We start from the raw sequence: 21,069 nt of genomic DNA on the forward strand, positions 1-21,069 counted from the left end.
CATCTGACATAAACATACGTAATCATCTATAAAGGCTTAATCTAATAGTCTACAGGCCCAGAAGTTGGAATGAGACAAGCTAATATCAGACAAAAATAGATTATGACAAAAAAATGTTATGTCGTCTTGACATTAAAGTTGGCAAAAGCAACCTTAAGGATGAAAGACTCAGAATCAGTGTTTATAGATGATTTTGTAGGTCTGTGTCAGCTGTCATGAAGGGCTCATGTAGGTGTCATATACCTGTGAACACTGTACTGCAGTAAAGCTTTAGCAGTCTTTTTCTGTCGTTGTTATTCACTTACTCTTTCTGTCTCTCCTTTCTCTTTATGTCAAGTTGACGTAGCACCTTTTTTCACAGTGATACTGGGTTGTGTCTTTGTATTATCACACTTTTCTGGTCTGAAATGACATAGTGTGTTATAACACCTGACTTTATAGCTTAGTTTATATCACAATAACATAATGCTGATGATATGACTTAGCTGAAATCTTGTGGTAAAATTAAGCCCCCTTTTCCCTACAGGCCACAGAAAATACTCACGTTCAACTATTCAACTTGGCAAGTCATTTTATCAGCATTATGTCACTATGACATACACTCATCTATGAAGTCTGTCATTTCACATCAGAAAGTGTTGTGACAACCTAAAGTCAGAAAAAATCAGTCATCTGACATAAATGTCAGCTTGACATCAAAGTTGGCAAATGTAACCTTTATGATAAATGACACCTGACAAAGTGTTTATAAATGGTTGTGTCAGCTTTCATGAAGGACTTATATAGGTGTCATGTAGCCTTATGAACACTGCCTTACAGTAAAGTGTTCATCTTTTTCCGTGGCTGTCGCTGTTATTCACTTTCTCTCTCATCTCCTTCATCTCATTCAATCTCTCTCTGTCTCTCTTTCAGTGTATCTCTCTCACTCTCTCTCTCTCTGTATCTCTCTCTCTCTCCTTCTTGCTGTCTCTATGCCCTTCAGTTGTTTATGTTACTGTGTTGCTTTTATTCAATGTGTTTCTCACCTCTCACCTCTCTCTCTCTCTCTGTGTGTATCTCTCGCTCTCTTTATCTTTCTCTCTCTCTCTTACTCTTTGTTATCTCTCCCTCTTTTTGTCTCACACTCACTCTTTTTTTCCATTCCCATTTTCTGTGGCTGTTATTTCTCACCTCTTTCTCTCTCTGTATCTCTCATTCACTGTATATCTCTCTGCCTCCCTCTCTTTCTGCATATCTCTCATACACTTTATATCTCTCTCTTGCCTCTCTTTCTGCATATCTCTCTGTATATATCTCTTTCTCTTCCTCATTCTTCATATCTCTCTCTCTCTGTATCTCTCTCTCTCCCCTCTCTTTCTGCATATCTCTCTCTCTGTATCCCTCTCTCTTCCCCTCTCTTTCTGCGTATCTCTCTCTCTCTGTATCTCTCTCTCTCCACTCTCTTTCTGCATATCTCTCTCTCTGTATATCTCTCTCTCCCCTCTCTTTCTGCATACCTCTTTCTCTGCATATCCCCCCCTTTCTGCATATCTCTCTCTGCGTATCTCTCTCCCCCTCTCTTTCTGCATATCTCTCTCTGTATATCTCTCTCTCCTCTCTTTCTGCATCTCTCTCTCTCTCTGTATATAGCTCTCTCTCTCTCTCCCCTCTCTTTCTGCATGTCTCTCTCTCTCTCTGTATATCTCTCTGTGTATAACTCTCTCTCCCCTCTCTTTCTGTGTATCTCTCTCTGTATAGCTATCTCTCCCTATGTTAATGTATATCTCTCTCTGGATATACCTCTCTCTCCCTGTCTTTCTGTGTATCTCTCTTTGTATCTCCCTCTCTCTCTTCCTTTTCCCTTCCCTTTTTCTATGACTTGCTGTTATTCATCTTTCTCTTTCTCCGTCTCTCTCTCTCTGTGTATCTTTCTCTCTTTCTCTCTCACCCTCTCTTTTTCTCTCTATCTCTTTCTTTCCTCTTCAGTGCATTTATTCACTTACTCTTTTTCTCAGCCCCCCAACCCCTGCCTGTGCTCCTCTTTCTATATCTCTTTCCTCTGATTTATGCAGTAGCAGTGCTATATGATATGTGACTGTGGGGGGCTGGGTGTTATGGCAGGCTGTGTTGTTGTAGTGTGTATTTGGAGCTGCTGGGTGGTGATATGAAACCTGTCTGAGAGGCAGTGCCAGAGCCTCAGAGCAGTTTTGTTGCTCATCCCTGGCTAATCCCACGGAGCCAATCGCAGGCTGAAGCGCTGATGTGGCAGGGTGGGGGGTGGTAGGGAGGTAGGGGGTGTTGGGTGTTGGGAGATGCTTAGTGTAAAGATATAACTAGACACATTTTTCCTCCTTTCTCTCATCACCACAGGGAGCGGTCGGCCCCAGAGGAGATACAGGACGTATCGGCCCACCCGGACTTCCTGTAAGCTCAATTCACAACATTATTATCATTGATCTAAGAATGACGAAGTGGCAGCCTCAACATGAAGCTGAGGATATCCTAAACTTTAACACAGACTGCATAGAAAACAATGATAAAAGACTGTATTTAACCTATATTTAATAATAAGTAATTATTCTTATGCTTAGGCCCGGTGATGGTTAACTAACCTGCTTATTTAAAAAATTTAAAAAATCTATTGGTTTATTTCATGCAAACTAAAGCAAAGCGCTAGTATTTTCACATGTAAGCATAATTGACTTTTAAACATGTTGAGTGATGTGATATTCTACATTAATACCACCTTTACTGTACCTAACATGGATGTGATTGTTGTAGAAAGGCAGCTGTTGAGCTGCACTGGTTGAACTCACTTAAGGGGAGGCTTTTGGGGGCTCTGTATGCTAATATGGCAGGCAGATATAACGCCATCTATGTTATGTTGTATGTTTTAGGACTTTCACAGGCCATAGCATCAGATTTTAGACATCAAACAAAACTGTCAGTTTTCATACAGTCAGACTAAGCTAAGCAGGCTTTTTTTAAGAAATAATTCTTCAAGCAAGAAACATTATCTGCCAATAGGGAAAGACATTTTTACTAGATGATATATAATCAATAAATAATGAATAATAATTTAAATCCTTAAGGGCCCAAAGTTTTATTACATGCTTCTGTAACCTAAGAATAGCTCCGCCAGTTTTCATTGAAGTCTCTGTAGTTACTGAATTATAAGCCTTAGTATGTAATAAGCCTGGGATTTTAAGGGGGGACAACAAGTAAAAAGTGCTAAAGAAAAGTTCATCAGTCTTATAATATTCTGGTTTAAATTATATGAACATTTTTAGCTGAATAAATACATATTATACAGCATTCTACAGCTGTAAGAGTTTTTTTACTGTATCAGCAGGAGACTCCAATATCTTCTGATTTCAACTTTTACCTTCTTTATCCTTATCCCTCCTCCTTTCCCTCCAGGGCCCACCAGCCACCATGATCGAGCCTCTGCCCATCCGAGAGGGCCGCAGGAAACGCAGGAGGAACTCGGACCGGGCGAGAGGAGGGGCCAGGGCAGCAGCAGCAGAGGAGGAGCAGGAAGAGGAGATGCAGCTGAACATGGAGGACTACCTGCAGGCGGACGCACCGCTGGAGGACGCTGAGGGAATGGAGGAGGTGTTCGCCTCCCTCAACTCCATGAAGATGGAGGTGGAGCTGATGAGGAAGCCACTAGGCACCTTTGAGAGCCCTGCACGCACCTGCAAAGAGCTGATGATGAGTCATCCTGAATATAAAGACGGTACGGTTCATACAGGTCATCAGTAAAAGTTGCATTGTTGGAAAACATCTTCATTTTCTAGAGCTATTATTGCCATTTTGCTGTTCGATTTACATCATTATTTATAAGTAAGTGGGTCACCAGTGGGTCACAAGCTGGCGAACGAGAAGCTGTCTTCAGCTTCGTGACTTATTAGTGTTTGACAGTTTCTCGTTGCAGGTTAAACGTGTCACTATCTCTTTGCCGTTTCGTTAGCTACTAGCTAGGCGAGACTTGTCTGCGTTGCTATGGTGACCAGCAGTCTGTGCACCAACCTTCAGGGTTAAAGGGTGAATTAGCAGATATACATTAACTCCAGCGTTTAAGACCATTTATTGCTAAAACTGTTAGAACTGTTAGTTTTATTTTACTCCAAAGGAGGATTATCTTACATTTACCTAAAAATCAAATTCTGCTGTGGAGCCACGACAGGGCAGTAAAAGATCCGCATGTAGCCGACCCCTGATCCAGACAGAATTCCAACAGAAAAAGTGACAGAATCCGTTTTTTCAATGAGCTACAAGCGAGAAATAATGGAACAAAATGTAAAAAGACCCGTTTCATGGCCTGTGTAAACACCATGAGGGACTAAGGAAGGTTATTTCACATAACTTATTGATTTCCACAACTGGGTCTAAGTGGACCCACAGCGCAGTCTTCTAATACCAAACACTTGCGTATATATAGAAATGTTCACAAGACATTTACAGGGTAAGTAATGAAGCATTCATTGTTTGCTAATAAAGCCAGTCGACTGTTGTTTGCTACAGAGGCTGAACGCGCTCTGATCTAACGATCAAAATTTCATTTATAATTCACTACAAATACAAATAAGTTAAATACTGTTGCACTCTAAATGGCTTATTTAACATCCTCACCACTACAACACCCCTTCACCCCTCTTCAGGTGAATACTGGATCGATCCGAACCAGGGCTGCAACAAAGACTCTATCAAAGTGTTCTGCAACTTCACCGCAGAGGGGGAGACCTGCCTGCACCCTGATAAACGAATCGAAACGGTGGGTCTCAAAAGCACGCTCACGTACAACGCACACCATCCAGCCTTGATGCAGCCAGCCTTGAAGCGCACACGCGGTGTGCAGGCAAACATGTCTGATCTGTCTCTCTACCACTCAATCCAGGTGAAGCTAGCAGCCTGGAACAAAGAGAAGCCGGGCGATTGGTACAGCCACTACAGGAGGGGCAAGCAGGTACAGTTCTCTACCAAATCTCCTTTCATCTTATAGCCAGACAACTGTCAACTGCAGGGGGGCAGTCTGAGATTTAATCAGATGTACTTACAGTCAATAAGGCCTTTAATTGTAAATTAACACATCTTAGACTGTATTAAACTGACAGTTTCAGCAGAATACCAAATTAACACAGTATCACTCCAAATGTAGTTGATCAGCCAAGGCATGCTAGTTCCACTGGAGCTACGAGTCTAATGTAGCTTACAGGTGATGGAAGCTTATAGTGACCAGTTCAGTATTGGGCAGAAAATTGTCTGAAACTGTGTAGAGTTGTTCTGTAATCTTAAATAGACTTGCTTATGTGGATTGATTCTCACTCTGAATGACCAGTGTTAGTGGTAATGCCGTAGAGAGGAAAGCATTACAGTAATGTGATAACTTTTTTATTACTTTTTTTACTTTTTTATGTGAGTAGCCTAATGTATTAGATTACAAATTCTTGTAATAATGTTACTCATATGTGTCTAACAGAGTAATATTAATTACATGTAATATATTTAAATGATAAATTTCCTCTATATAGATGATCCACGTCGGCCTTTGTACTTGTAATTTATAAGCGTGTGGGCTACCTGTGACAGATAGATAGCATCTAATCATGCTAATATGCTGCCGGATAAAGGTCTTCTTGCTGGAGAACAGAGACCCCCAACCTCACCTAAACAGGTCATTCAGAAACAGCTCTGCAAGCTTTCTATTTTATTCTTAAGGTTTTATTTTAAAGCAGCTGTTTTTGAGCTGTTTTTACTGACCAGATTAGAATTTTAATCAGAATAAGTGTCTGTGTCTTGTTAAAAGGCAGGAAAAGCGGCAGGCTTTTTAAATTACATTTACTATGATTGGCTATTTCTCTCTGAATAGATTTCTAAAAAAGGATGTATTATACCTTGTAATTTTCTTGGTCCAGATTTAGACCATGAATTAAAGTAAGGAGTGTTGAGATTGCTTTTTCCAGGAAGTAATAAGTAAAGTAATCCTATTACATGACATACTGTCATCTGTAAAAATGGAAGAAGATTCAGCATAGCAGCTCTAGTAGCAGTGGCCATCTTGAAGCCTGAATTTTGTCCATTTTTGTCCACGTTTTTCCATTTTAGTGAAAAGTATGTCATACAGTGTCAGAAACCACATAAGCTAGTCTATTAGAGATTACTTACCAACCTGGCACAGTTTGAGGCAAATGTGTGATAATTTAGGCCTGCGGTTTGCTAAAACTTCAGACACCAAACATACACTGTATGTTTCCAGACACCTAATTAGTGAATTCAGCTGCTTTAAAGTTCAGCATTTGCTGACACAGGTGCTCACACAGCTTGTATAACCTCCATAGAAAAGCATTGGCAGTAGAATTGGATGCTCTGGAGCAGCCACACATGAGCATAAGGTCACCATGCCCATTCAAGCGTCAGCTAGAGAGATATAAAGCCCCCCATATAAAGTGCTTGGCTCTAGAGCAATGGGGCTGCATTCTCTGGAGTAGTGGAGCTCAATCTAATACTGGGATGAGTTGGAGTGATCCAGAACTGATCATCCAACATCAGTACCTGACCTCACTAATGCTCTCGTGGCTGAACTCAATCAAATCCTTGCAGCATCTAGTATAAAGCCTTCCCTGAAGAGTCGAGGCTGTTACTACAGCAAATTAAGAAAGCAGAAATACTCTGTGTCTACAAACTTTTGGCCATACAATGTTTATTGACTACACTGGTGTAAGGGGAGAATTGCGTGCATTAAATTTTTGACCATTGCTTTAAGCGTTTTTGTAGATAGATGGACTTTATTAATCTCTGTGGATGTTACAGCAGCAAAAGCATTAATATTGCATACACATAATAATACACATAATTATAATTAGACACATAATTACAAACACTACACATATTTACACATCAGTGCAAAAACATGAGAAAATGCAGACACAAGCACATTTAATGACGTGTATGCAAGCACCCAAACTGAAGGACAAAGCGCAGAGAATGAGTAATAAATAAAAAAATAGGGTGACTATAACTTGTTTTTCGGATGTGGTTTGGTGTTTCTATTCAAAATCTTTCATATTATTCATTTTTATTCAGGAAAGATCCGCAATAGCACTTTGGAGAACACTGTGGAGGAATGAGCTAAATAGCCAAATGTGCTGTGGAGAAAAAGGACAGCATTGTTCAGAATGATGCGATTCTATTATTATCATAATTATAGATTAATAGATCATCAGCTCTTTATTAGAAACTGTTAAATACGTGATACATAATTGAGGGAAGAAAGGAGACTCTGGGATTACTACATAGCGAAATAATTGACTAACTCCACGGCTGCCCGTCGAAGGAAATAGAGAAAAAAAAAAGGGAGAAATAAATAATAAATGTGGTCTTAAAGGAGGAATTAGCATGTGGCTGTGTTTCTGAGCCCCGGGCCAAACTCTCACGAGTGTGTATGAAAGATCTCCATGAGTCCCAGCTCATTAAAGAATAGTTGAGAGCAGCAGTGGGGGCTCGGCTCAGCACGACTTCATTCATACAGTCTGACACATGTGACCTTGTCACAGAGATAGACTCAGTCAGATGTCACTCTGCTTGCATTATGAATCTGTGTGCTGTGCAACAGTGTGTTCCCACCACTGCTCAGCACAGAGCAGGACTCAGCTGGGTCTGCTAATGGCTGCACTCTCTGCAGAGTTTGTTTCCACTCTACATGACTCCGTCTGAGTTCTTCACCAAAGAAGGAATATGATTAGTGAAATCTGCTGTTGTGTATAATTTGAATGAATACCTGTAAACACCAGTGATGGATCGAGTGGAATGTCTTTATTGTGTGCTACACACTGCTGTTAAGAAAGTTTAGAATCATAGTTCAAAAGTTGAATCAGCGTTTTTAGCAATATACAGAAGAGTTTTGTTGTAGATACAGTACAGGTCAAAAGTAATTTATATAATTTCCAGTCAAAACTATGAAACCCCACTGGTGACATTAAGTCAAGTCAAGTCAAGGTTTATTTATATTGCGCTTTTTACAACAGGTGTTGTCACAAAGCAGCTTTACAGAAAAATCCGGGTCCAAGCCCCCATGAGCGTCGCCAGTGGCGACAGTGGCAAGGAAAAACTCCCCAAGAGTAAGAGGAGGAAACCTTGAGAGGAACCAAGACTCAAAAGAGGAACCCATCCTCCTCTGGTCAACACCAGATAGCAAACAGCATCCCGTATAAATATAAATAATACATGGCCATGGCGTAAGAATGCATAGGAAAAAGATCCAAATGCGTGGCTGTGACTTGGTAAGGCTTGGGAATGATACAATTAAGTCATGGCCTCGACTTAGTAAAGCATGGGAACAAGATAATTACATTACAAGATAATGGACATTACTTAGCAAGCCGTTGGAACGAGATAATTAAGCCTTGACCACACCTTAATAAGGCATGATCTAGTTGCTATGCCTTGTTCAGTCGTGGCCACGACTTAATTAACTCGTTCCCACTCCTTACCAAGTCATGGCCACGCATTAAGATCTCGTTTATGCATGTTCTTACGGTGTGGCCACACATTATTTTTATTTATACAGGATGTCACCAGTGGGGCTTTGTACAAAAAACGTTATGTATGATGTATTTTCAGCATCAGGAAATAAACAACACATTTTTATCAGGTGAAGAGCACAGAAGCCTCAACAACTAAATATAACATCATATTTTGAATTATTTAATGTGTCCATTTTTAACCTTTATTAGAGCTTTTATTCTTTTTAAGAGACTTGCTGTCAGTATTTCAAAGATATCTGCAGGGATATCTTTCCACACCTCTGAAGTTCAGTCTTCAAAGTTGGCTGCATTTTTTGCTGCTCACGATCGAAGAAATCCCACCCCCAAAAATTAGTTTTATTAGCAAATTTTATTCAGTGAGGGCTTCTTGGCAGCCGCAGGTCCTTTTAGACTCTTGCTTGGTTGTTAGATGTTCCATTGGTTGTTAGATGTATCTGTATCATTGAACTCCAGTTTTGGAAAGTCCTGTTTTTTCAATCATTTTACTTTGACTTCTCCTTCCTTATGCAAGTAGGTTATCTTATGTCTAATCTCCTCATAAATATCTTCTGAAAAATAAATAACTTGTACGTAATGGCTGTTTGGGCTAGAAATGTCGATCATATATACAGTACTCTCTCTAATTCATACAACTCGTGAGTTCTTATTATGATGGAGGCTCTCGAAGGGAACATGTCATGTTCATTTTCACAGCTCCCGTATAAAATGGCTCTAGTATGCTGTGTGTGGTCTACAACTTCATAGTTTTCAAATAATTTGTAGGAAGCTGTAAAAATTTAAGTAATTTTAGATGTGACCGGAATAATAGAGCTGTGGAGGATCTTGTGATAGCTGAGAAATCTACAAAACATTGAGAATGAAGTACTAATAAAAATATTAGCCTCACATTTCAAAAGTACACTTAAAATATTGAAACATCTAAACATACCTTCAGTTGCAGTTTATAATATGTGAATCTTTACTGTGTAAAGACTGTAGCAACAAATGTTAACATTACAACTGATCCCAAACTTTTGAGCACTGGTCTTGCATGTGTATGTTGACCACATGGTTTCATCTTTTTCTGGCTGCAGTTCTCCTACATCGATGCTGATGGCCTTCCAGTTCCAGTGGTCCAGCTGACCTTCCTGAAGCTCCTGAGTGCCACAGGCAGACAGACGTTCACCTACACCTGCCAGAACTCAGCCGGCTGGTACAGCTCCGAAAGCCGCAGTCACCAGCACGCCCTGCGCTTCCGCGCTAGCAACGACGAGGAAATGACACACTCCAAAACTCCCTTCATCATGCCGCTGTATGACGGCTGCCAGGTGAGCCAGCCAGAATGCAAGACCTGCAGGACCTGCAGGAAAAACTTTAATAAAACTGCTAACATACTAACAGTAAATAGCTGGGTAGGATCCATTAGCATTGTCTCATTTGCAAAATGCTAGCTGTCACTAGTCTGTTCAAGTTTAATTAAACAGGATTAGTTGAACTGGAGTACTGTAATTTTACACTTCTCTACATCTTGGTTTGCTTAAAAATGGAATTTTATTGAACTTAAAATAATTTAACATCATCCTGTTAACTTACAATTAGAAGATCAACTCTTAAGTTAAAAGTCACTTTTTTGAACAACATTTGTTTATATGTCATGATTACAAACAAGCTTCGTGGCTTTAATTAAGAATGAATAATTCAGTTTTTTCCTTTAGGTATTTGAGTATTTGGAGAATTCAGTCTGTTGAGCCTTATAATGATTTTAAGAAAATACATGCAGTACTATTTCATTCAGTTAATACAGTGACTCATGATACACTGCATAGACAATCGACTACTTGGATTCTGATCTGTTCTAATGTCGTTCTGTTACATTGTTTACTTCCATAATGAATGTAATTCTTATTGGGAGCAGAAATATCACACCAAAGTCTCATTTAAACTATCGCTTGCTCATCTAATGCATTACAGAGCGAAGCTCAAACAACTTCCCACTGTTCCTAACGATCCTGAACTCACAATGAATGCATATTTATACAAAAGAAAAAATTGGCTCTGTGTATCCAGATCTTGAGAGAGAGAGAGAGTGAATGAAAGACAGAGGGAAAGTTAGAGACAGTATCCTTCACTTTTAACTAACCATCCAATTATTCCCTGCTAGAAAAAAGCTAATCAGATGATTTTGGTGCTAAGAATAGCATAAAATCAGCATACAGCAGCAGGATGTCTGCATAGTATTACCCATCGCATCTGCCTTTTAAACCAAACTCTTTAGGCTGGGAGTGTCCCATATTTTAATGAATCAGATATTACACCTGATCCAGTTCCCACCCTGTATTAAGACTATTTTACCCTGTTGCACTGCATTAATGGTACTGTCACAGAGTCTAAGTCTGCATTCACACTACAGGTTAAAGTGGCCCAAATCTTATCTTTTTCTTCATATGTGACACAGATTTGTTTTTGTGTGGCAGTGTGAACAGCAAGAAACCACACAGAATCTGATGTTTTCAGTTCCAATTTGGGCCACTTTCATATGTGGTACTGAAATCTGGATACGGATCCAATACGCAGCAATGTGACCTCTGTCTGAACAGTCAGATCAGAAATCATCATAATTTCTCATGCATGAGAACAAACGCTTTATGGCAAACATCTGTCACTATGGTTACACTTCACGTCTTTCGTTTTGGAGGAAGGAGACAAGCGCAGGCAGCGTAAACTGCTTTCCGCTGAGAAATCAAACTCTGCAAAGTGTACAAACAGCTATTCATAATTAACCTTGCTTCATGGATGGAATGAAGAGAGAGTAAGAATAAATAAATAAAGAGAGAGTCAAATAAGCTTTACACCGATCAAGTCTCCATCTACTGTATATGGTGCATTTTGGTGCGGAGTTTATGGCCATTAGCTTGCGCTCTTCCTCTCGGCAGGTAAACGAAAGAAACTGAGCTTCCTTTCTCTGTTAATATCAGCTTCCAAAATTAAAACACGCACAGAAATTTTTACTTTTCTGTAAATTTCTCTCGGTCATTTTAGTGTCTACAGCTCCCCCCGCACATACTCTTACTGGTCAAGCTCTTTATTTTCAGTGAGTGGCTTCTGGAAGCAAGCAAGCAAGTAAAAAACTGCCCATCCCTCCTTTGTCTACAACAATAGCCATGGTTACATGCAGCCTAATAATCAGTTAATAATCTGACTAATAGCTCAATTGGAACAGAAGACGACCATGTATACACCTCAATCGGACTGTAAATCCTGTAAATTATCTATTAAGTAGAAGAAAAATAACCATGTAAACGCCTGTATCTGATTACATTCCCAATCGGAAAATTTAATCATAGCGAAAGTTTATAACATCCAGCATGGCGGGAGCAGAAACTGGTCTGCAGAGGAGACGAAGTTTATGCTCTGAGCTTGAAAAGACAGCGGTGGGACGGACGTCCAGCTTATGTGTCTCAGAACACGACGTCCTCCTCTCAGCCTTTTTTAGTAAGGACATGTGAAGTACGTTTTACTGAGTCTGACATCATTTCAAAGCACTTAAAAACACAAGTGCTGCTTACTGCTGCTCGTCTCACTCTGACTGGACTCACATGATGCTCATTGTCATGGTAACATCTACACTAAGTGGTACCCTACGTATGCGCATAATTTTGGATCGGATTACTTGTAGTGAGCATGTAAACTGAGGTTTTCCATCAGATTGTTGAGTAGAGTGAGATATAAACACCTCAGTCTTAATCTGTAATCAGAATGTATTCAATCAGATTGGCAAAACTCTTTGCGTGTAAACACAGCCAGTGTACATGACAAAGATAAGAAAACAGAAGAAGACAAATGGAGAAAAGCAAGTTAGCAGTCTTACCTGTGTGTGCTCCATGTTGTTTAGCTGGCCTCTTCAGTTGCCATGGCTGTTAACCTGTGCGTGCACGTCAGCTTCTTCTGCAGGGAGGGTCTTTGGAGGCACGGGGGGGTGGGGGGTGGGGGGGTGGAGTTGTTCAAATTTTCAAGCTGAGTTTGCTCTCTTCTCAGTTTTACCTACTGCGGCTTTAAAATCGCATCACATTTGCATCCAATCTAGGACCACATATGAAAGGCTGTGTTCATATTATCAGGCGGAAGTAGCAGAAATACGATTTTTTGCCTTGACACTGATCTGATGTTTTAAGAGCTGTGTTTCCACATCTAATCTTTCAGATCAGATCTCAGCCAATGTCATCATTTCAGGACACAAGTTCGTTCACATTAGTGACAAATTTGAGTCACAGACCTACACGAATGTGAACCATCACGTTAGATCAGATCCGAGCAAACAATCTGAATTGAGCAACAAGGCTTATAATGTGGACATGGCCAAAGTAGCTCGGATTTGATTTGAAAAGATTTGCATGTCCAAAAGTTCTGACAAAATCAAATGTCACATTAAGGCAAAAAAAAAATATTTGGGCCACTTTAGCCTGGTAATGTAGGTGTAGCCTAAATGTCTGCAGGGCCGTTTTAAAGTGGAAAAGGAAAACAGCTCAACAGCACATTGTAATACCTGCAGCACTAGAGTTACGCTAGCCTCCTTCTGTCAAACACAGTTAAACACATGCAAAATGTGGGTGCTTGGCTATTACACACAGCAGTAACAGAACATTCAAAGCCGAGAACAGGGTAAAGACTGCTCATTGCATGTCAGAGCAAACTGAAATATTAATGGAACACATTCAGGCGACTATAAAAGCTATTTTACATTGGGATATCAGTTCAGAGAGAATCACACTGTACATAGAACAGAAATGAAGTGAGTTTACTAAAGCATTTTAAAGCAGCCGTAATTATTAGATCAATTAAAGAAACTGGGTTATAAGTCTGAATGAAACACTCTAAGCATTATAAAATAGGGTGATATACACCACAATTACTCAAAAAAGACAAAACATATCAATTCAAGTGTTTTTACTGCAGTAACTTAAGACCATTTTTTAAAAATGGGTTCGATGTAATAAGTAAACAAAGTTTCAAAACACACTGTTCACTTTCCACAAACACATTATCAGCCTACGTACAGACTGCAGCATTTACGCTGAAGTTATAAGGAGTGTTTCAGCCTGAACTTTGAAAGAAGCCCAGTACAAGGCAGACAGTCAGAACAGAGGTCTTTCACATGTATCACATATATCTCACATATATCTAAAAGGCATAGCAAAAAAACATGGTCAGGTAAAAATGTGTTATGACTTACGCTGTAAGTGAACCTTAAGAAAAAATTAGTATGTGACTCGGGATTCCCTGATGTGGGAATTGTGGGAATGAACATTTATAAAATGTTGAAATTGAGAATAGCATTACAAAGAAATGCAACATTTATTTCAAATGCAGTAAAATAAAATAAAATTAATAAAATGCAGACGTTTTAGTGCAGTAGTCCAGTTTTGCCTAAACATCCTGTTCTTCCAGAGCACACTAAATGCATCACCAAATTTCAAAACAGTCATAAAGTTTGAACACCCCTGTTTTTTTGATTTTCTAAGCAACAGTAAGTTAACACATCCTCTTCTTGGAACATGCCTAAATATGACAATTTTTGGAAATTTTAGTGCACATGTTTTGCATCAACATATTGGCAAATAAAACAAAATATAAGATGTGCTATAACTTTTGCACAGGGCGCATTTTATGTTTAACAACGCATTTATGTGAAATACACATAAATACACAGAAACAGTAGCTGTGCATTAAAATGTGCAGAAGTGTTCTCTGTAGAGGATGTGTTAACTTACTTTCCCTTAGAAAATAAACTGTACATGTCCTGTGACCAGGGGTGCCTAAACTTTTACATATGACTGCCTCTGCCTGTTTTGTTGTGCCACTGTATATGAACATATACACGACATGCTGGCCTATCAGGACTGTTGAACACCTGAACATACACACAGACTGTCTGAACACATTTATTGGAACTCATGTCTCTCAAAGTCATTCTGTGCAATGTTTTCAATGTTCTCATCACTTCAGCGCTTTATCACTATTCACCAGCGTGAAGTTTACCTTTATCTGTTACACTGTGCAATAATACCATCACTGAGAACAACATGCGACATAATGAAAGGAAAAGAGGGGAAAAAAAAATATATATATATACATATATATATGCCTGTTGTCCTTTACATTGTGTGTACATTTCATGATGAATGAACCAAAAGAAATGACCCAAAATGACTTGGAAAAAATTCTGGTTCCATTGACTTACAATAAAAGTAAAGTAGGTTTTTTCCTTTCCTGAAAAGTTACCATTTCGGAGATACGAGGTTTTCTTCCGACAGCAGCGATATGTCTGTCTGTGCTGTCTAGTATGTCTACGTCTGTTTGCCTTTATGTTATATTCATGTTATATTTTGCACATCAGAGTTGGAAACGCAGTCTTGTTCAGCTGTATGCTCCTTGTTGTTTAGTCTGAATGACAAGTTCACTTTGACTTTGAACTGAAGTTGAACTCTAGATTTTACAAAATACAATATAGTTTGAGTATTCGATACTCAGTATTACATGGCTGTGATCTTCTTTCAGCACTGAGACAGCATTAACAAGTGATAGAATTCTGTTAATCTAGTCCTTGATGTGTTTTCCTTCACAGATGCGCAAAGGCCAGGAGAGGACGGTGCTGGAGATCAACTCGCCGAGATCAGAGCTGCTCCCTATCATAGACGTTTCCGCATCGGACTTTGGGAGTAACAACCAGAAGTTCGGCTTTCAGCTCGGACCCGTCTGTTTCAACGGCTAGCTCTGCGGATTAAGAGTCGAGGCTTTGCCTCGTCGATATTTATATATGTAAAGTGTATGTTGTGGACTGGGGGCATGTATTTTTTATTTTGTAAAGTGACTTTTGAACGTCCTCTAGGACATGCCACGTTTAGTGGTCCTAGAACGAAAAACCATCCTGGAGGCCCTCCTGGGAGAACCAAGCACATTTATCAAAGGGAAGTCGTCCGTGTAGACGTTTAATTTGATTTCTTTTCCTCCTCTGCTCACCTATGGTGTGAATTATGTGACATGACTGGCTAGAATTAATAGGCCCTCTCCACTTGAAACTGACATTGAAAGGCGGACGCATCATCCTCCATTCGGGGCCTGCCTGTCATCCGTGTTGCAGACACCACTTAGCCCAAGGTGCAGCGGCGGACTTTATTGTCTGTGGCGTGGATTGCTTGTTGTTTGTTTTATGTGCTAGTAATGTGATTTTAAATTAATTCACCACTTGAGGCATCAGCTTCAGCGCCGAAGAGTAAATATTCAGATAGATTTTTTTTATTTTTTCCCTCGCCTCGACTGCAGCGCCGCACCAGAATTATACCTCAAAACAGTTTTGACAAGGAAATGCCGCCCGATCCGGTTAATTGTTCTCTTAGATGCTTTCTGTCACACGTCAGCCTTGCAGTGTTACTCATCTTTAATCAGCACGTCCTCATAAATGTATGATGTCAAACGCTGCCTGCGCTTCTCGCCAAGCAGAGCAGGTTTGCGCACAGGACGAGGCACGACCAAAACGGAGAACAGCGGCTCATTAATATGTTAAGTGGCCTCATCACTTAGGTTGTTTGTATTGTTTTTAACAGGCTGAGTCATGTTGCCCCTTAATGGGTCCATATTTCCCTGGTTTTGTTTTGCTGCACAATATACACATATATGTAGTGTTGTGATTAGACTGCTACACATTGCCATTGCAATACACCTTTCAGTGGAGACTGTTGGAGTTTTTAAATCACATAAGCTGCCATTTTAATTCTATCCTTTGTCTTAAATTTAAAACATTTAAAAAATGTGTCAATCAGAATACATTTTTCACTGAAATTGAGGCCTCAATCAATTAGTGATCACTTTCAATTCAATTAGCTATGACAAACAAATGACAGTAAAATAGAAGTATTAAAACTGTTTATTGATTAAAGTTATTGTGATTACATTAACTGCATAATGACATTATGGATTTTCATTTAATGGTGCTTTTTATGGTTATTGTTATTATGAGAAGTAACGATAGTAAGACATCAATAATAGCAATAACACTTCAAAAAAACAATAGCATTCAAAGCTACTAGAAAGTTAATGCTAATGCTAGCCAGCCCTCAGTCAGCAACTCTGTGACTTTCTGATGAAAATAATAATAATAAGTGAATAATATTTTGGAGCACTATTATAAAGGGTGTCCTTTGCCTCATATCTGGGGCGAACGTCTAAACCCAAAGGCCTAAGTTAAAAAAATGATATATCGCTGTTGGAGGAAAACCGTATCTCGAAAGTGGTAACTTTACAGAAGAAGGAAAAAGCCTACTTTACTTGTAATGTAAGTCAATGGAACCAGATTTTTTTCCAAGTCATTTTGGGCCGTTTCTTTTGGTCCATTCTTCATGAAATTTACACAAAATCTAAAAGACAGCATGCATTTTCAAAATATGTCAAAAACGAATAAATGGAGATACAAGGTTTTAGTGCGACAGTGACATATCTTATTTTTTCTCTTAAAAAACAAATGTACTGCTCTTTCACAAACCCCATGATCATATTTTTAACAGCTTTTCTTGCGCAACCTAATATACAGGCATGGATCTCTATTATCCAATGACAAATTAAAATAAGAACAACTAACCCTAAAAATTGTCTAAATTCCATGAATGCAGCCACCCAGATGACGTTATAGAATGAATTAGACCTTAGCCACTCAGTAAACGTGTCGAGATTAGATTCAGTCCTATCATCTGCTCAGAAGACAATTAAAGGGGTGGGACAGCTTACTTACCCTGGGCCTCTTCGCCCAAATTACATATCTGTGGATGCCAATGGCGATATATGCAGATTTATAAAATGTAGAAATATTAGTGAATTGATAATGTGTCACAGTTGAAGACTGACCTGCACTACAGTTCTCAGAAGTAGTCTTGGAACACTGCCTGAATTTGTGTATTTATTCATTACTTTCCAATTTAAAGTTATCATTTAGCCTCAATAACTTTATTTGCATATTTGCATGCAGCAGCCTTCCTGATGTCAGTATTGCAGAGGCCAATAAAGAACTAGTAATAAACGATGCATTGTGCAGCCCTAACGTCAGTTCAACCCTAGTTAGCGAGAGTTAATTTACTGTTGGTGCTTCTTGAACTCTCCTAAAATCTTATAAGCAGAGCAAAGTTCAGGTGTTCTTTATTAAACCCTTAAACGTTAGTTTTAGTTCTTGATCCCAAACCTGCATTTTTTAGTGTTGAATGCTTTAATTTTGTGTCACATGTCTATTTTTTGGTCCTGTGTATAAAATTGTGTTGTTCTGTGTTCTACTGTGGTGCTAGAGAAACCGTTTATGTATTTGTATGTTATTATTTTTGATCTTGCTGTGTTCTGAGAGGTAAGGATAGAGGCTGGAGGAAGAGGAGGATCTTAAAGGTGCTCAACCCTGTAGCACAGACGTGGAAATAATAGTTCAGAGTGCACTGACGTCAGAAAGCCTGTCTGGTGCTAACACTTATCCATTTAACAGTAACAGTCTTTGTGTTATTTAATAGCCATTCATTGCGATCATGGTGCAGCGGGAGCATTTAAGATGATGCTCTCCAACATTTCAATTATTTGCTCCAAAACACGCCCCCCCCCCTCCTCCCCGGCCTGTGCTGCCCTCTCTTATGTATAGTATCTGTGGTACTAATTTTATATACTGTACAGTTATTCCAAAGTATGAGAAATAATACTCTGCTTCCTGGATGGAAAAACATGTATTTGTAAAAAACTGAGCGAAATTAAAAAAGAGGATTCTTTAAAAGAGCAGAGTCATAGATGTGGTGGTCAAATCCGCAGTCGTTCTGAGGATGGAGAGGATCAGAGAGGCTGTGATGTCTTCTCTAAAGGCAACAGACAAGCATGTCCCTTCATTAACAGCCACTTTGCCTTCCTCTCTCTCTCTCTCTCTCTCCCTCTCTCTATCTATCTCTCTCACTCTCTCTCACACTCTCTTTCTTTCCCTCTCCCTACGCTTGTAATCAACATCGCTTCCCACCTCGCAGATGTAATCAACTCTGATTCACTCCCCAGTTCATTTATTTCAATTAACTTTTGTTTCCGTCCCCAGGAGAGCAACCAAGGAGAGGGAGTCAAACACTACAGCCTGGTGTGTGTGCATGGGGTGTGAATAATGAAATGGCTCTGTATTAGAAAGTGAGCCAAGGAGAATTAGCCATATCTGTGGAGAAACATGATGAAATAGAGGAGGGAATTGAGTATCCCCCCTTCACCCCCCATCACCCCCTCCCCTGTCTGTCTCGCTGTCTCGTTTTTTTTCTTACTCTCACTTTCTCTGTCTGTCTCAGTTCAGGCTCTACACCCTATATTCCTACGCTATACACTATGCCCTATAGACTATTCACTACATCCCAACATTACATCCTATATTCCTACACTATACACGCTGCCCTAAAGGCTATTCACTATATCCTAACATTATCTCCTATGTTCCTATGCTATACACTGTGCTCTTAAGGCTTTTCACTATATCCTAACATTATCTCATATGTTCCTACGCTATACACTATGCCCTAAAGGCTTTTCACAATAGCCCAACATTATCTCATATGTTCCCACGCTATGCACTATGCCTTAAAGGCTATTCACTATATCGAAACATTATCTCCTATGTTTCTATGCTATACACTGTGCCCTTAAGGCTTTTCATTATATCCCAACATTATCTCCTATGTTTCTATGCTATACACTGTGCCCTTAAGGCTTTTCACTATGTCCCAACACTATCTCCTATGTTTCTGTGCTATACACTATGCCCTAAAGGCTATTAACTTTATCCCAACCTTATGCCCTATATTCCAACACCATACACTATGCCCTTAAGACTTTTCACTATATCCCAACATTATCTCATATGTTCCTACTCTATATGCTCTGTCCTAAATGCTATTGACTATATCCCAACATTATCTCCTATGTTCCTACCCTATATTCTATGCCTAAAGACTATTCACTATATCTCAACATTATGCCCTATATTATGGCTATTTACCTACACTATACACTATGTCCTATAGACTATTCACTATATCCAACAATATGCCCTATATTCCTACCCTATGCACTATGCCCTAAAGACTATTCACTGTATTCAAACATTATGTCCAATGTTGCTACGCTATACACTGTGCCCTAAAGACTTCGCTATATCCCGCTATTATGTCCTATGTTCTTACCCTATACACTATGCCCTATAGACTATTCACTATATCCCACTATTATGCCCTATATTCCTATGCTATACACTATGCACTGTATTCTTAGTCTATACATTATGCACTTACACTATATTCCTACATCATACACTATGCGCTATACTCTCACTCTTACTCTATACACTCTATTCTTACTCTACACACCATGCCGTTTATTCTTACACTGTGCTCTATATTCTACAATATATTCTATAATGGTCTGTGGTTGGTCTATCTGTGTTTTTATATCTATACCTTAGGTTTGATTTTAGTTTTTTAAAATTGTACAGAAAAGAACGTCAGCTCATTTTATTCATTAGTTAAAGACCCTTTCAGCCAGGTCTCTCTCTCTTGCTCTCTCTCTCTCCTAAAGAGCAAGGCCACTTATCCCCATTGAGGCTACTCCCCAAGGTTAGCTTCTGTGAGAGGAGGAAAGTTGTATTTTTCAACTCTTTCAGCTTCTCTAACTCAATCAAATTTTAACTGTAGCTTAAGCTCCAAGCACCGAAAGGTCATTCTGCATGGCCACTGCAGAATAGAGATGAAGCTGGAGTGCTTTTCCATGAGTGGACTCGTTCAAGTGCACCTCCTGAGCCTCTGGGATGCAGTGGTGGTGTGGATTAGCTGGGGGCTGTCTGCTGCTGTGGGTGCTGCTTTGAGGTCAGTGTGCTGCAGGCCAGAGTTTCAGGCTCACTGCTCAGTTCTGTGAAGTATTTAATCTAGTTTGTGGTGGTTAATCTTATCTGAGCGCTGTGGTGAGGCTCCATCCCAAACCATTCAACTCAGTGGTTCTATTACACACCTTATTCTATGAGGGTTCTTGGAAGGGACCACCACAGGACCACCAATAACCTGGTATGTTTAGGCAGTGGACACATTAACATGGTATTTTTTTTTTTTTTGGATTGAGAACAAAAAATATCCAGACAATAGTGGTTGTGTGGTCAGAAGCTGACCTCTAATGAAGGGCTAGAGGATGACTAATTCAGATGGAGATGACCTACAATCCCCCAACAAGGTTTCTAATAAAGTGGCCAGTAAGTGTACACAGTGTTTGAAAACCCCAACAACGCTACTGTGCCTGACATACTCGTACCAGCACCACATTTGTCACTACCGTGCTGGTCAAACTGTTGAAAATAGTTCACTACCCAAATAATATGTGGTCAGTGGTGGCCATGCGGTGGTCCCTTTCCATTGATGAATGGGCTAAAAGAGGACGGACAAACTGTCCGGAAACAAATGGGCACAGTCAGTAATTGTAAGCCTTCAAAGTGCACCTACAGTACTGTGCAAAAGGTCACCATTCATTTATTTAATTT

The 21,069-nt window shown here is 39.6% G+C and overlaps 1 protein-coding gene across 4 annotated transcripts in view; it reads left to right on the forward strand.

The window, feature by feature from the left end:
• Positions 1–16,886, forward strand: part of col5a3a (collagen, type V, alpha 3a) — a 138,928-nt gene extending 122,042 nt beyond the window's left edge. For 3 of the 4 annotated variants that reach the window (XM_036567513.1, XM_036567512.1, XM_036567514.1), the window contains 6 exons: positions 2,350–2,403; positions 3,400–3,718; positions 4,644–4,756; positions 4,880–4,948; positions 9,599–9,832; positions 15,127–15,273. In XM_036567513.1, the coding sequence (XP_036423406.1) occupies positions 2,350–2,403; positions 3,400–3,718; positions 4,644–4,756; positions 4,880–4,948; positions 9,599–9,832; positions 15,127–15,273 (936 nt within the window). Of the gene's footprint in view, positions 1–2,349; positions 2,404–3,399; positions 3,719–4,643; positions 4,757–4,879; positions 4,949–9,598; positions 9,833–15,126 lie in introns of all 4 variants that reach the window. The other variant, XM_036567511.1, reaches the window with a different exon arrangement.
• The last annotated feature ends 4,183 nt before the right edge of the window (positions 16,887–21,069 follow it).

Source organism: Colossoma macropomum, unplaced genomic scaffold, assembly GCF_904425465.1.
Source record: "Colossoma macropomum unplaced genomic scaffold, Colossoma_macropomum, whole genome shotgun sequence".
In the NCBI taxonomy this organism is placed as follows: Eukaryota; Metazoa; Chordata; class Actinopteri; order Characiformes; family Serrasalmidae; genus Colossoma; species Colossoma macropomum.